We start from the raw sequence: 16750 nt of genomic DNA on the forward strand, positions 1-16750 counted from the left end.
TGGGGGAGCGGCTGATAAGAAACCAAAACAAAACTTTCACTCTTCAGAGCCAGTCTTGAAGTCACAGACCATAATATCCAGCATAAACAGAACACACGAATGGGGATAACGTCACCCTAGGACACAGGCTAACTTCAGTTTACAGTACAGTCAGCTGTTGGGATCCCCCTGTCATCCCAGAAAAAGATGGATTCTGTCCCTACATATCTTGATGGCATCAAGGTACATTATGCGCCAGTGTTAACTAAAGCCTTATACTCTTGTGGCTCTGATGTGACAGGCCATGGGATCCCCACAGTCCCATAGATCTTACTGTCCCTTTACTCCACCTGTCTGGGAGCATTACCCCTCTAGTCCTGGTCATAGTACTCATTGCTCACTTCTTGTAAATATGACCTGGAGGTCCCTTCAAGATTATGGGAAGTGACATCAGCTCTTCTATTCTGTCTGAGGACTTGCCCACTGGAAACTGGAGCTCATTTATCCTTGAAGAATTTCCTGCAGTGGTTGTTCTTCCTCTCAAATCACATATCCATGCTACTAGGGCAGAGGTGGGTTTTCCATCCCACTTCCTCATGTCCTCTCTGTGGTCATTCAGGTAAAACCACAGGTTACCTCATGGTTTGTACCCTCTCCCTTGAGCAGGAGGATGCTTGCTCCCAATAGCAGAGACTCTGGTTCATACTGGTGGGGCATAGGACATTTTGTCTCTAACCTGCTTGAGTCATTCAACTCTGTCCATAGTCTTGGACAGTTTTTCCACAGCTGAGGCACAGGTTGGTAGGGAGGAAAAAAGTTGATCTTCATATTGCCAGAGTTGGGTAGTCACCTGAAGCACTGTTTGTTCTCCTTCTGTCATTGACATCAAAGCCAGTGAGTTAGTGTATGACAGTGGAGTGCTCTGTACAAACTTCTGCCAAGTGGATTGTGTACACTGGACCTCATCTGGATCTATAGGGGACTGCTCGTTATTTGAATCCCTACAGAATACCTCCAGCACAGCTAATTTTCTCAGGTACTAGATACCCTTCTCCATGGCGTTCCACCTGCTTGGGCTCACTACTAAATCATCCTTGAGAAAATATCTTTCCCTCATGCTTGACAGGAGTTACTTCCAGAGGATGAGAGTTTCTCTCTTCTTCCCAATAACCTTGTCAATGCCCACATCTCGGGACGGGGATCCCAGTTGCTTAGCTTCACTACCATCTAGTTTCATATTGTGGGCTGTAATATCCCAGTCCTGGAGCAGCCAGGTCACCAGGGGCTCACCCAATTGGCAGCTGAAATCTTTTCACATATCTCCCAGCTCACATGAGATAGGGATCGGGTGATTATCTCTGGCTCTACCTCTTCCTTCTTTTGAGATGGCCCTGCTTCCTCTTCAGCCCTCACTAGGCAAAGTGATTTGGTCTAAGATTTTTTCTTCTGTATAGGGGTGACTGCTACAAGCACAGGTTGTTCCCCCAGCTCAGATGCAGTTTGATGGCCATGGTGCCTGCTTGTCTGCTTTCCTCCTACTCCCTCTGAGGGTGCTGTCTAGTGACAAGCAGTGTCTGATAAATAGTAGCCAGGGCCCAGCACACTGCAATAAGTTGTTTTTCTCTGGAGTTGCCACAGCTTTCTCCTTGCAAATATTCTGTCATTTTATCAGGGTCCTGTAGTTGTTCAGGGGTGAACTCCCAAAACATTGGAGGAGATAATTTCTCCAAAAACAGGACCATCTTCTCCCACATTCCTTGCCACTCATGACTATTCCCCCTTGGGGGAGATCTCTGAATGATCTTCCTAAAAATCTCTTTCTTGACTCTAAACATGGTGTGGACCATACTGAGGAGACCTGGTAGACTTAGCAATAAGAACATGCTTTCCTTAATGTCCAAGGAAAAGTCTAAATTCTCAAAAGCTCTTATAGCAGGCCTAAAAGATAAAAGGGGGGTGAAAAGGTGTGGAAAATAATCCTCCCCCGTTCTCCCCAGAGGCTAGGTATGATTATTAATGCATTCCCAAAGGTAGCATCTGAGGTAAGGATAGGAGAGCAATACTGAATACACATCCCAAATAACCCTCATTGTACTTGATATTATCATGTAAATATAACAGCTGATATCCCACAGTACAGCAATGAACCTATGCTGATCTCTCTCCCTGCTCTGAAAAAGATCATCACGAGAAGCACACTCGGTAATATATACACGATTGGGTACCACACTGTCCTGGGTTGTAAGATGTGGTTTGGGGGTGTGTATTCTATTTGCCACCTGTTAGAGGGGGGGGCAGTTATCTTCTGTTAATTGGGCAGTTTACTTTATCTCTTCCACAACCAATCCTCCCTCCAGGGAGATATCTTCTGTTAATGGGCCATTGAGTCTCACTGCATGACTGATAAAGTTACATCATCCAATTGTGAGATGCTAACCTAGAGGGAGGAGCCAAGCATTCCTATCTAGATATAATCTGAGATTTGAAATACCAGAAGCAGCCTTTTCCCACTGGATTCCCAGAAGAAGACCAGGCCCATCTACATCACTACTGGATCTCCAGGGGAATACTACACCCTTCTACAGGATCACTGCTTCAACAGAACCACATCTATCACTCCAGGAGGACTGCAGCCACCATTTAATTGGACTGCTACCAACACCGTGACCCACAGGGTGTCAGGTCGTATTCTGACTCTGTCAGTGTTGTTTTGTATTACTGCATTTTTAAATTTTATTTTCATTTTCTTCCCTAGTAAAGAACTTTTATTCCTATTCCCATATCTTTGCCTGAGAGCCTTTTAATTTCAAAATTATAACAATTTGGAGGGAGGGAGTTTACATTTTCCATTTCAGGGGAGGCTCCTGCCTTCCTTATCAGATACCTGTCTTTTCAAACCAAGACACACACCCACTTGAACAGACCAAGCAACATTGTGACCAGTGTCTCCGTACCTTATACAAAAAATGCTTAGATCAAATTTGTTTCCAACCCACTCTGGGCAGATCTGTTTTTATCTCAACCCTTCATGCTTCACATTGGGCGCCAAATCAGGCTGTTGTGGTTTAGGAATGGTACTCCCCAATTTAGTGCTCTCACTGAACACATGCTTCTGCTTCCCCACTCCCCTCCAATTGGAAGCATGGAAGGCAAAGATCACATTTTGAGATAAGAACAATTTATTGGAAACAGCAATAAGATTAGAACAAACAGCATCAGAAGCAATATTAATAACAAAAGGTATAAGAAAAAGAAATTATTTACACAGAAATCCCACTAGAATAAACAAATACCTGACAGCTTTACCTGCCACATTTTCTCAACCAGAAGGAACATCTTTCTCCTTGGAAGTGAGAGAGATTCTTTTCCCCACCCCCAAAGCAAGAGAGTCCCTTTCCCACCCCTGGCAGTGATGTGAGGTGGTATTGAATAAAATTATGGTCCTGCCCACACCCCCTCCTGGATACTGCAAAAAATTAACCCTCTCCTGGATGAACCCAGGACAGTGACACATCAGCCAAGGCAGGTGTGGCAGTTTACACAGCAGTTCAGGCAAGAAGGGCATGCAGGGAGGACATGGCCCCCCTATCAACTCAAGTGGCAAGCCCAATTAGTGGTCATTAGTAGGTTTAGGAAAGGCAGGTCCTGCCTGACCAATGTGATCTCCTTTTATGACCAGGTGACCTGCCTAGTGGATGAGGGAAAGGCTGTAGATGAGTTGACCTGGAATTCAGTAAAGCCTTTGATACTGCCTCCCATGGTATTCTCCTGGAAAAGCTGGCAGCCCACAGCTTAGACAGGTGTACTCTTTGCTGGGTTAAAAACTGGCTGGATGGCCAGGCCCAGAGAGTGGTGGTGAATGGTGCTGCATCCAGTTGGTGACCGGACACTAGTGGTGTTCCCCAGGGATCAGTGTGGGGCCCAGTCCTGTTTAACATCATTATTGATGGTCTAAACGAGGGGATTGAGCCTACCATTATCAAATTCCTCGATGACACTAAATTGGGTGAGAGTGTCAATCTGCTGGAGGGTAGGAAGGCTCTGCAGAGGGACCTGAATAGGCTGTATCAATGGGCCGAGGCCAATTGTATGAAGTTTATTAAGGCCAAGTGCCAGGTCCTGCACTTGGGTCACAACAACCCCATGCAACACTACAGGCTTGAGGAAAAGTGACTGGAAAGCTACCTGGCAGAAAAGGACCTGGAGGTGTTGGTCAACTGCCAGCTGAACATGAGCCATCAGTGTGCCCAGAATGCCAAGAAGGTCAATGGCATCCTGGCCGGTATCAGAAATAGTGTGGCCAACAGGATCAGGGAAGTGATTGTCCCTTTGTACTTGGCACTGGCAAGGCCACATCTCAAATACTGTGTCCAGTTTTTGGCCCCTCACTACTAGAAAGACATTGAGGTGCTGGAGTGTGTCCAAAGGAGGCCAACAAAGCTGGTGAAGGGTCTGGAGCATAAGTCTTTGTGAAGAATGGCTGCGGGAGCTGGGGTTGTTTAGTCTGGAGAAAGGTGGCTCAGCGGACACCTTATCAATCTCTACAACTATCTGAAAGGAGGTTGTGATGAGGTGGGGATCAGTCCCTTCTCCCAGGTAACAAGTGACAGGATGAAAGGAAAAGGCCTCAAGTTGTGCCAGGGCAGGTTTAGATTTGATTTTAGGAAAAATTTCTTCACTGAAAGCATTGTCAAGCACTGGAACAGGCTGCCCAGGGAAATTATTGAGTCATCATCCCTGGAGGTATTTAAAATGTGTAGATATAGACCTCAGAGACATGGTTTAGTGATGGACTTGATAGTGTTGGATTTGATGATCTTAAAGGTCCTTTCCAACCTAAATTATTCTTTGATTCTGATTCTATGATCTACAAGAGCTCTTTAATAACATTTTAGTTAGAACACATTCATCATCCTCACTATATTCTCTAAAATTCCTATCCCTCCTTTTCCACCATTAACTTATATACTTCAAAACAAGATTCTAAACATTGTTAACTACTGGGAGTAGTCTGGAGGTGCTCAAGAAGTTGAGAGGGAACACAGCTGGGACACCTGACCCCAACTGACAAAATTGATATTCCATACCATACGATGTCATGCTCAGCAATAAAACTAGGGGGAAGGTTAGCCAGGGGACTGCTGGGCATTGGTCGGTTGGTGGTGAGCAATTGTTTTTATTTGCAGCACTCACCTTTCTTGGATTTTATTTTTCTCTCTCTTTGGGTCTTTTTTCTCCTTCTTTTCCTTACAATTTATTATAATTACTTTTAAATTATCAAACTGTTTTTATCTCAGCCCATGAGCTTTCTCATTTTTACCCTTCCAATTCTCTCCCACTGGGAGGAGGGGAGGAGTGAGCAAATGGCTATGTTGCTTGGTTGCCATCTGGGGTTACATCACGACACCTAAGGAAAAATTTATATAGAAACCCTTAATTTTGAAAAAAAATACATTACTTTGAAAAAGACTGTTCAAGTGTGACAGAAAAACAGAGTTTCTGTCAATCAGTAATAATGATATGTACTCTTTTTGATGATTAAATGGAAAATTCAGCAGGTTGCTGATTTCATATGTTAACTGTTACATAAATTGACATTGGCCTACCATCCCTTAACAGTGCTCCTGAACTATAATTTCCCAAATTCAAAAAATACATCTCTTATATTAAGCAAGATAAAATTGTACAGAATTTTGATTTTAGATACATGTGTTTGCATTAAAAGTACTAATAAGGTCAAAAGAATAATACCAGGGTAAGATATGGGAGGATTTATAAACTCCATTTAAATTAAAAAAAAAAAAAAATCAGAGATGTATACACAAAGATTTCTGTTCTCAGAGAAAAAAAAATCATCTTAATAAATTAATTAGTCTGTAATACTTTTGGAAAGCAATTCATGCTGTAATGTTGATATTTAGATAAATGACCAATATAAGTTCATTACTAGTTTTTATGTTTAAAATGATTTTTAATTTAGCTCCAATTTTCATTAGCAGAAGTTTGTATGTCCAGTTGAATGATACATTTATTTCTGAATGCTATGGTTATAGTCTATGATGGATAGGAAGATTTGTTTTGTGTAATCTTTGATGCATGGATACACCTTCTAAAATAGGTTAGACACTTGTTTTTAATTTTACTCTTTGAATCCTTCTGTACTTCATGACATAAACCATAAGGTCAGTGAAATTAATTTAAAATCCTTTTAAGCTTGCTACCTCATGCCTAAGAATGCATGTTAAAACACAAATGATACATGATTGGAAAATTATATTTAAGGAAAAATAAGACTAAGAAAAATCACACAAGATGTTAAATGGCATTTAATTATGCTTCTCACTTTTTCACCTTACTTTTGCTATGTTTTACTTGCACATATATAGGTTTCTCCCTTCACCAATTCAAGGTTCCAAAAATGACAATTCCTGTGCCATTTGAAAACATCTGTGAAACCACTGCCACTACACTCGGAAGGGAATCTTAGTTTTTCCTTAAGGACATTTCTTTTTTCTTCATTTGAAGCACCATATCAAACTTTCATGAAAGCCATAGTTATATTGTCAGTGTGCAAATAAAAAATTTATTTCAGCAGAAAATAATTTAGATGCTGAAAAATTATTCCCCTCATAGCTAAAAGAAAGAATTTTTAAAAATAAATTATTTCTTTTGAATTTTTATCTTTACCTAAAGTAGTCTGCTCCGAAAGTATGTGTACATAAATTCAAATTTTAAATTTAAGCAAATATATAATATATGCATTAATTTTTTTCAGATCAAAGCCACTCTTCTTCATCAAAGACTTTGTTTTAATGCCTGAGAGCCTTTTCTTTTCCTACAGTGGAAAAGCACCTATCTTACCCACATTCTTCATCAAATTTCCTAGTGTTATACTAGATTCACATCTTCTTCCCAGAATCACAGAATAGTTATGGTTAGAAGGGATCTCTGGAGATTATCCAGTCCAATCCCCCTGCCAAGGCAGGGTCACCTAGAGCAGGTGACACAGAAACACCTCCAGGTGGGTTTTGAATGTCTCCAGATAGGGAGACTCCATCACCTCCCTGGGCAGCTATTACAGTGCTCTGCCAACCTCAATAGAAAGAAGTTCTTCCTCATGTTGAGATAGAACTTCTTGTATCTTAGTTTGTGGCCATTGCTCCTTGTTCTGTTGCTGGGCACCAATGAAAAGAGTCTGGGACCATCCTCTTGGCACCTGCCTTTGAGACATTTATATGCATTAATAAGATCCCCTGTCTTCTCTTCTCTAGACTAACCAGGCCCAGCTCCTGCAGTCTGTCCTCATAAGAGAGATGCTCCAGACCCCTAATCATATTTGTGGCCTCCACTGGACTGTCTCCAGTAGTTCCTTGTCTTTTTTGTTCTGAGGAGCCCAGAACTGAACACAATACTCAGATATGGCCTCACTAGGGCCGAGTAGAGGGGGAGGATCGCCTGCCTTGACCTGCTGGCCGCACTCTTCCTGATGCATCCCAAGATCCATTGGGCCCCCTAGCCACAAGGGCATAGACAGCTCATAGTCAACTTGTCTACTACCAAGACTCCCAGGTCCTTCTCTGAAGAGCTGCTCTCTAGTAGGTCCGCCCCCAACTTGTACTGGTACTTGGGGTTATTCCTCCCCAGGTGCAGGACCATACACTTGCTCTTGTGGAACCAAGTGGGCCTTGGCCTTCCTCGTCACATCCCTGCATATTCTGACGATATCCATATAGTCCTCCCATGTGGCCAGTCCCTTTTTCTACATCCCATAATTTTTTTTCTTCCATTTGAGATTTACTAGAAGCTTCCTGCTCATCTATGCAGGTCTCCTTTCCCCTTTGCTTGATTCTTACTCATGGGGATACACTGGTCTTGAGCTTCGTGGAAGTGATGCTTGAATACTGACCAGCTCTCTTGGACCCCCTTCTCTTCTAGGGCCCTAACCCATGGGATACCTTTTAAGTAGGTCTTTGAAAAAGTCAAAAATAGCTTTCCAGAAGTTCAGAGTACTAGTCCTGCTTACTGCTTTGCTTCCTCCATGCAGCATCCCGAGTTCCGCCCTCATGGTCACTACAGCCAAGGCTGCCCCCAGCCTTCATGTCCCTCCTGGTTTGATAGCACAAGGTCCAGCAACACACCTCTCCTCATTGGCTCTTCCACCACTTGCCTTAAAAAGTTTTCATCAATAATCTGCAGGAACTTCCTGGACTGTGTGTGCCAAACTGTGTTGTCTCTCCAACAAATATTAGGGTGGTTGAGGACACCCAGGAGAACTGGAGCCTGTGACCATGAGGCTATTTCCAGCTGTCCATAGAAAGCCTCATTAACTTCCTCCTCCTGATCAGGTGGTCTGTAGCAAACAACCACAAGTGTCACCCATATCAGCCTGTCCCTTAATTATCACCCATAAACTCTCAACTGATTCATCTGCCACTGGGTACATCTGTCCCTGGATCAATACATTCCAGTTGCTCTCTCACATAAAGAGCAACTCCACCACCTTGCCTCACTGACCTGTCTTTTCTAAACGGTACATAGCCATCCATAACAACATTGCAGTCGTGTGAGCTATCCCACCATGTCTCAGTAATTGCAATGAGATCATGGCCCTGGGACCACACAGAGATTTCCAGTTCTTCCTGTTTATTCCCCATGCTGAGTGTGTTTGTATACAGGCACTTCAGAAAGATAATCAAGCATGCAGGTTACCTAGAATAGGTCTAAGAGGATTCACCACAGCCGTACACACCCTCAATGTGGTTAGCCCTGTGATTTTCATCCTGAGAGGCAGCCCAGGAACATCTGTTGCTGAACTGGTTGTCATGGCCTACTCCCTGTGAGGAAGCAATGGCATGAGCATTGCCACTTTGGACCCCATTCCCTGAGTCCTTCAGTTTAAAGCCCATCTCACCAAACTGGCCAGACTGCTGCCAAAAATTCTCTTGCCCGTTTTAGACAGGTGGATCCCATGCCTCCCTAACAGGCTACAATCATTGTCATAAAAACCAAAACCTTCTCGATGGCACCAGCCACAATGCCAGACATTGATGTGCACTACATGTCTGCTTCTGGCTGTCCCCAATTTTCTAACCAGTAGGATAGATGAGAAGATGACTTAGGCACTGATGTTTTTCACCTTGTCATGGTTTCACACTGGCACAATGCCAGTGCCCCCATGAAGATACCTTCTCCCTGGTTTCTGCTGTGAGATGTGACCAGGAATAAGCAAAGCAGGCTCCTACTTAGGGAAAAAAGAACCAGAACTTTATTAACTACTCTATAACTACAGATAAAAAGGAACACACACACACAGGGAAAATGAAAACCTCACAAATGCATTTCCTCCTCCCCCCACCAAATTTCTAACACAATACATTTGTTCCTCAAATCACCAACTCTCGGTCCTGCACCACCCTTCAAACAATCAATCCTCAGTTCATCAAGAGGAGAGGAGTCCTTCTTGTGCCATGGGCTTCCCCTGGAAACACAGCTGAAGCCTCGTGTGTTTCCGTGTCACTCGTGGCACCGCCCGGAGTACATCTGCCGTCGTGACTTCTTCCTTTTCATGTCCAGTGCTCTCACCACTGAACACGGACCAGAACTGCTTCTAGGGTTGTCTTTTAAGGATGCTCTGTCCCGATCCAAAAAAGGCACAGTCTCTCCTTTGGGACACCTGTCCCCACAATCTCTCCTTTGGGACACCTGTCCCCCCCATATTTTTTCACCCCCTGGGGCCGAGGGGCATCAACACTGAACCCTCTTGGCTCTGAGGCCATTGCCTCCCCCTAGAATGCAGTCTCTGTATCACAAGGAACATGGTTCTGTCCATGGCTATACAAAAAGAGTCCAGCAAAAGCCACTCCATCATCTCTTCCCACTAGGATTCTTCTCTACTCTTCTACTATCTCTCACTCGCCCAGACCTCTCTCACACTGGCCCATTTCCTTTTTCATCTTCCACTCTATCTTCTAGGAAAGGTCAATGTTCTGTAAAGTTCTCATTTTCCAAAAAGGGGTTAAAAGCTCCTACAAGCGGCCGGCTGAACCCCCCCCTCTTCTCCGTCCCAGCCGTGCTGCCGGCACAGGCCCATGTTTATCAAGCTTCAAGGTCACAGTCTCAGGCAGCGGCTCTTTCTCTCTCTCTCTGTGTCTCTCAGGGGGGGCTGCCCGATGGCTCCCGGTGTCTCTCTTTCTCTCTTCCACCCTTCCACCCCGGGGCTCAGGCCTACCTCTCTCGGCCACATGGCTTTCCCCTCCCCCTGCCCAGCCAGCAGCTGGGCCGGGGCAGAGACCCGAACTCTTTCCGGGGCAGAGACCCGAACTCTTTCCCGCCGGAAACCCAAGAGGACCTCCCAGGGGAGAGCTCTGCTTTTAACCCCGTGTTCTCAGAGGCATGTCCATGTCCCAATGGCCAGGTTAAATGCCAATATTAAAGCCTGAATATCCATTGGCCAAAAACACAGCATCCCAAAAAACACATTTCCTGCCAAACCACCACACACCTGCCTTGCCAGGGCTTTATAGTCTTCCTTGATCCTATCTATTTTTTGGCTTGCGGCATCATTTGTACCCACATGAAAAAGTAGTCGTGGGTACTAGTCCATGCTCTTGACAAGATGGGGTACCCTCTCAGTAACATCATGGATCCTACCCCCTGGTAGGCACATACCTCTTGTGACTGTTTATCAGGCTGGCAGGTGGGGGCCTCAGTGCCCCTTAATAGAGTCACACACTATGAGCACTCAAAGTTTCTTTTTATGGTAACTGCTGTGTGCTGCTGGTGTGGATTCTCCTTGTTGGCCTTGCTCATGGACATCTAAAGCCTTTAAAGCATCAAATCTGTTTTTGGTCTGGACGTTGGAGGGTGGAGGTTGAATTGGAACTCTGCTTCTGTGGGTCACCAGGCTCCAAGGTGCCTCATGCTCAGTGGTATCCATTGTAGGTGGATGGTTCCAAAGCCACATTATCTATCCCCATTTCAGCCCCTCTAATACTGTGCAGCCTATTAACTGTCATGTAATTCAGCCACCTACTGCAACAGGTCATCAACCTGTGCATGCTTTGTGCAGGTATCAGCCTTTTCTCCAGGAGAAGCATCCGGGCATCCATTGCAAGCTACCACCTGTACTGACATCTTCCTTACCAGTTCCAGCTGGGTTGGAAGCATCAGACTTCTTAGGGGCTATCTCAGTAGACACACTGTTTTTGGCTCTGAGACAAGTGCCCACCATTATGGCTGAGAGCTAGAGCACTTAGCACTTACCTGAGCTGTGGACCTACTTTCACATTGCACCACCCTCCCCATATGCCCTGCCCACGTGAACTGAAGTGTCACATCCTTCTGACGTGCCACATCCTGTTTGCTCGCCCTGTTCGACACTTTCTGGGTTGCTCATGCTTTCTGGAGTTGTTTAAATCTCCCACAGTGCTCCTGGCTATAACCCCTCCTTGTCTGATTGGCTCACAAGAGCTTCCAAGCTCTGACATGGCTCTGGGTTGCTGATCAGGCTGGATTGCTGATTCTTCCTTTTCCTTACCCTACAGAATCACAGAACCACTAGGTTGGAAGAGACCTTAAAGATCATCAAGTCCAACCCATGCCCTAACACCTCAACTAAACCATGGCACTGAGTGCCACATCCAATCTTTTTTAAACACATCCAGGAATGGTGACTCCACCACCTCCCCGGGCAGATGATTCCAGTACTTTATCACTCTTTCAGTAAAAAGCTTTTCCCTAACATCCAACCTAAATTTCCCTTGGTTCAGCTTAAGACTGTCATCTTGTTCTGTTAGTTGCTGCCTGACACCTTCAATTCCTTTAGAATTCCTGACCTTTTCTCAACACTTTTAGAATCTATCCTTTTCTCTCTAAACTAGTATCTCTTTCATATTCCGTCCTAATCACTGCAGAATCATCTGGATTGTTTTTCACTACATATGCATCACCTTTTCAGTCTATACAAATTATTGCAGCAAATTCCTCTTCCTTGGCCAGGCTGATCCCCCAACATTCCTTTCTGAAACCTTACATAACTTATACTTTCAAAATAAGACTCAAATGAAAAATACAGTCCAACAGAATCAGAAAATGCTCCTAAGTACAGTTGAAATAGTGAAACAGAAATATTTGGAATAATAATACTAGAACATAAGTAATACCTTATTGAAAATATATTCTGATATAAACTATATCTAGTTTTCAAAAGTTTGAAGCAAAGCTTAAAAAGAGTTAACCACATAAGCTTCATAGAAATCTTTACTAAGCCAAAGCACCATAGTAGCTTAATTTAAAAAGTTAGCACAATAATAGAAAAACCTTATAGTTTTCCCACAGGCAGATAGTAACAGGACAAGAGGGAATAATTTTAAAATAAAAAAGGAGAAAGTACACAAAGATAAGCTTTTAAATTCATGTTAAGTGCCCAATATTTGAATGTTTTGTTGAAACACTGCATTTTGGGGGTTTTGGGGAAGATGGCATGTCTAAAAAAAAAAGCAAATGCATTCCAAGGTACATTATAAGTAGAAGTGATATTAATGCAATTATTATGCATTATGAGTTGAGTCTGTATACCAGGAAATATTATTAGTTAAATGTATGAGACAGTTAACCAGTATTGCAAAGAACATGCTGTATTGGGTTTGCATGGACTGTTTTTTGGTTGGGGGGCGGGGCACAGAGGTGGTTTCTGTGAGAAGCTGCCAGAAGCTTCCACAATGTCTGGCAGAGCCAATCCCTTGGGGCTCCAAAGATGGACATGCCACTGGTCAAGGCTGGGCTAATTAGAAATCGTGGTAACACCTCTGTGATAACATATTTAAGAAAAAAGCAAAACAAAGGTTGTGGCGCAGTTGTAATTTTCATCCAGAGAAGAGTGGAGTGAGAACATGTGAGAAGAGCAATTATGCAGACACCAAGGTCTGAAGAAGGATGGGGAGGAGGTGGTCCAGGCACCAGAGCCGAGATTCCTCTGCACCCTATAGTGAAGCTCATGGTGAAGCAGGCTGTCCCTCTGCAGCCCATGGAAGACCATGGTGATGCAGAGATCCACCTGCAACCCATGGAAGAGCCCCATGCCACCTGGGAGGAAACTGTGATCCTATGGGAGACCTGTCGAGGGAGGAGCCCTGCTCCCAGGATGGACCTGTCTGTCCTTGAAGGACTGCACCCCATGGAAGAGTGACCCGCTCTGCAGCAGTTTGAGGGGTACTGTTGCCTGTGGGCTGGACTCACTGCAGCAGTTCGCAGAGAGCTGTTGCTTGTGAGATGAACTCACGTCAGAGAAGTTCACAGAGAACTGTCTCCCATGGGAGGGACCCCACGATGCAGCAGGGGAATGACTCCTCTCCCTGAGCAGCAGAAGCCTCGGGTGATGAACTGACCATAACCACCATTCCCTGTCTCCTTATGCTGCTGGGGTAGGCAGTAGAGCTGGGAAGTAGGGAGGGGTGGGGGGAATGTGTTTTTAAAGGTTAATTTTACTTCTCATTATCCCACCCTGATTTTGTTAGCAATAAATTCACTTTGTATCTCTAAGTTGAGCCTGTTTTGACCATGATGGTATTTGCTGAGTGATCTCTCCCAGTCCTTATCTCAGCACATGAACCCTTTGTTAAATTTTATCTCCTCTGTCCAGCTGCAGATAGGAGTGAGTGAGCGGCTTTTGTGGGTGCCTGGCATTCTGCCAGCTTTAACCCACAATACATGCAGAAAATATCACCTTAAATTTTAAGACTAAACACAATGCTAGAAATTTTAGTTTAGACAACAGTGATTCACTAGTACAGAAACAGACATACATAATTTAACAAGATATTCTCAGTTTTAATATTGTTGATTTTGAAACTGTAAAGCCAAGTTATATGAAAAAAGAACATCAGATTTCACCCAAATAACCTGAAACAGTGACAGCTGAATGGAGGGAAAGTGGAGAGGGAGATGATGATCTCTTCTCCTTGGTATCCTGTGATAGGATGAGTAGGAATTGTTTAAAGCTGCACGAGAAAAGTTTCAGACTAGATATTAGAAAACATTTCTTTACTGAGCGGGTGGTCAAACACTGGAACAGGTTTCCTAGAAACGTGGTTGGTGCCCCAAGCCTGTCAGTGTTTGAGAGGTATTTGGACAATGCCCTTAATATTATGCTTTTGGTCAGCCCTGAAGTGGTCAGGTAGTTGAAGTAGACAGTCATTGTAGATCCCTTCCAACTGGAACAAAGAATTTTTTTTAAAAAAGGAAAAAGCTAAATTACACATACTAAAGGAGTCTTGAACAAAAGTCATGGCTTTTCACATTCAGTTCCTGTTTTCCAACTCATGTTTCCCTCCTCGCTCACCCCATGCAGCACACTCTCCAATGTTGGTGGGGCTGCATAGGTAATTAATCATGTGACAGAAGTGTGTGCTGAGCTGGCTGTTTCAGAAGCCCATTTAATTCCCTGACAAATCCAAATTATGCATTACTTACTGTAGTATAGGGTAGAGATAATTCATGCTATTAATGTATAAAATATTGTAAGATCCAAACTATGTCTTTTGACCACCCTGGCCGGGAGCAGTGTCTTATTCATATACATCTAGTTCCCAGACGAAGTTAAGATAACATCGGGTTCTTTAACGTAAGAATAGAAGCTTCCAGGGTGATAATCACCGGCTTCCCTGGGTTGCCAGGACCACTCAAGAGTGATTATCGCCTTGAACATTACATCTACCACGGCACCACCCTGATGCATGTGAATGCTGACTTCCCCAAAGTTCTCTGACAACATCTAGACACCTGGACTGGATCTTTGTCTACCTCTGCACATGTAAAGCCCTGGTTCTGCATGTGAAGAGACACAAAGAACATTCGGTCATCTCTGCCTCGAGCAGAATAAACTGTATAAGAACTTGCTGCACGAAGCAGCATTCGTGAACCGAGGGGGAGACTGACATTTTGGAGGTCAGATCCAGGTTCACCCAGCGTCGATCCCGGGCTCAACGCTGACTCTTTGGCTGTGGTGGTTTTTGACGACGGAAATTCGGTCTCGTGGACAAATTAATAAATCTTTGCTAAATTTTCTTATAAGTTTGGCTCTCGATTTGATCATTTATAACACTTATAGTTTTACTTCACATGTCTTTCTGCATTTGCTCAAGAACCTGCAGGGAGATCAGCTTAGAAGTACAAAATTACATTGCTTTTGAATTTTATATCTATATTGAATTTATTTTAAAAATCCATATTCCTTTCAAAGGAATAAATGTGAATATTCAGTAACTCAAATGAATGTAATTTTTATGAGATATTGCACATATTTCATAGTAATCAACTTATAGAATCATGCATATATATTTCTGGTGTTTGACAAATATTCTAGTTCAAGAAAGAAACTCTGAAAACTGCATGTCTGCTAATGTAGATATTTTAGTTCCATCAAAATAAAATTGAATAAAACAGTGAAAAGGAATTGGTTTTGCAGCCTCGTACAAAATAGGTTCTTCACTACACCTATTGAAATGCATCATTCTGTCTTGCCAGGGCTTTTTGTTTTCCCAAAATTAACAGACACCTACCTGTTGCTGAACCGGTACCTGCTGTACAACCTGTGTGGGCACTGCTGCCTGGCCAGCCACAGATGCTTGTAAAGTCACAGTCGAACCTGTGTCTGACCCAGACTCTGATGTCTGCATCGTGGTCTCTGAATAAAATTAAAATGTAAAATTAAAAGTTCAGCACAAACTTCTTTTGCTTTTTGTCATTTACTCAGATCTTAAAAGAAGTATATTCACCCAAAATCAAATCAGGGGATTAGCTAAAGATTGTTTCACGTACTATTACATAAGTACACAGACATATTTATTTTTCATTTTTTAAAATGCTGCTTTGGCCTAAAATATTAGAAAATTCATATTCTATATTCTATATTCTATGTGCTATATTATTACTTTGTCTAATCTAAGGTCTGCTTAGAGCTTGCAGCACATCAAGAAGAGAAAAAGCTTTGGACTTCATGATTTTTTTCTAACAGTTTACAGTCTGCTTTGTAATAGCAAATAGATTTATCAAGTCAGAAGCAAGGTGCACACAAACCTATTTACTGCTTTAAAGAACTTTTAGAAAAACATCTGTTCACAGGCCTGATTCTTCTCTAACTACACTTGTATACATAAGCTGCAACTATTATTAAATTTTGAGAGGAGACTCAAAACCTTTTACCATATTAAGACAACACGCTTTAAGCTACCTATATGCACAAAAATAATTAATTATAAAAGCTGCACATATAAATGTTTACTTCTTAATTAAGCATGCCTTCACAAAAAGACTTGCAATCGTCAATGCAAAAAAACTGAATTATGGAAATATTTAAAACTAAGTCATCACAATTCTAAAGAACAAAAAGAGTAATTTATGTAGTAATCACAGTACAAGTAAATTATAGTACCTTCAATATCATCAGCTTTCAGAAAGAACTAACATACACTGAATAAAGTATACTGCAAGAACACAATGGGTAAAATATGCAATACCAGAAAAAAATTTCTTTTCATTTTCTTCCCTGAAACAGTTCAAATCCTTATGTACTAAAATATTAAAAGTTTTCTCTTACCTTGCTTGCCCTCAAGATATCTTATTTAATAATGCAAATCAATAGAAACTTCTCACTTATTTATGTGACTTCAGGAACAACTCATTAAAATCAGAAATAAGTCAAAGTCCTGCCATCAGCTTGTAAATGACTACACATTCTTCAAAGCTGTCCTTCCTCTGGTTTACTGAGTTGCAC

General features: G+C 42.8%; 1 protein-coding gene across 1 annotated transcript in view; it reads right to left on the reverse strand.

The window, feature by feature from the left end:
• LOC129133623 (transcription factor RFX3-like) overlaps positions 1–15653 on the reverse strand; it is a 151083-nt gene extending 135430 nt beyond the window's left edge. Inside the window, exon 1 of the mRNA XM_054653262.1 lies at positions 15537–15653. Within this exon, the coding sequence (XP_054509237.1) occupies positions 15537–15653 (117 nt within the window). The remainder of the gene's footprint in view (positions 1–15536) is intronic.
• Between the last annotated feature and the right edge of the window lie 1097 nt (positions 15654–16750).

This window comes from Agelaius phoeniceus, chromosome W (genome assembly GCF_051311805.1).
Source record: "Agelaius phoeniceus isolate bAgePho1 chromosome W, bAgePho1.hap1, whole genome shotgun sequence".
NCBI classification, from domain to species: domain Eukaryota; kingdom Metazoa; phylum Chordata; class Aves; order Passeriformes; family Icteridae; genus Agelaius; species Agelaius phoeniceus.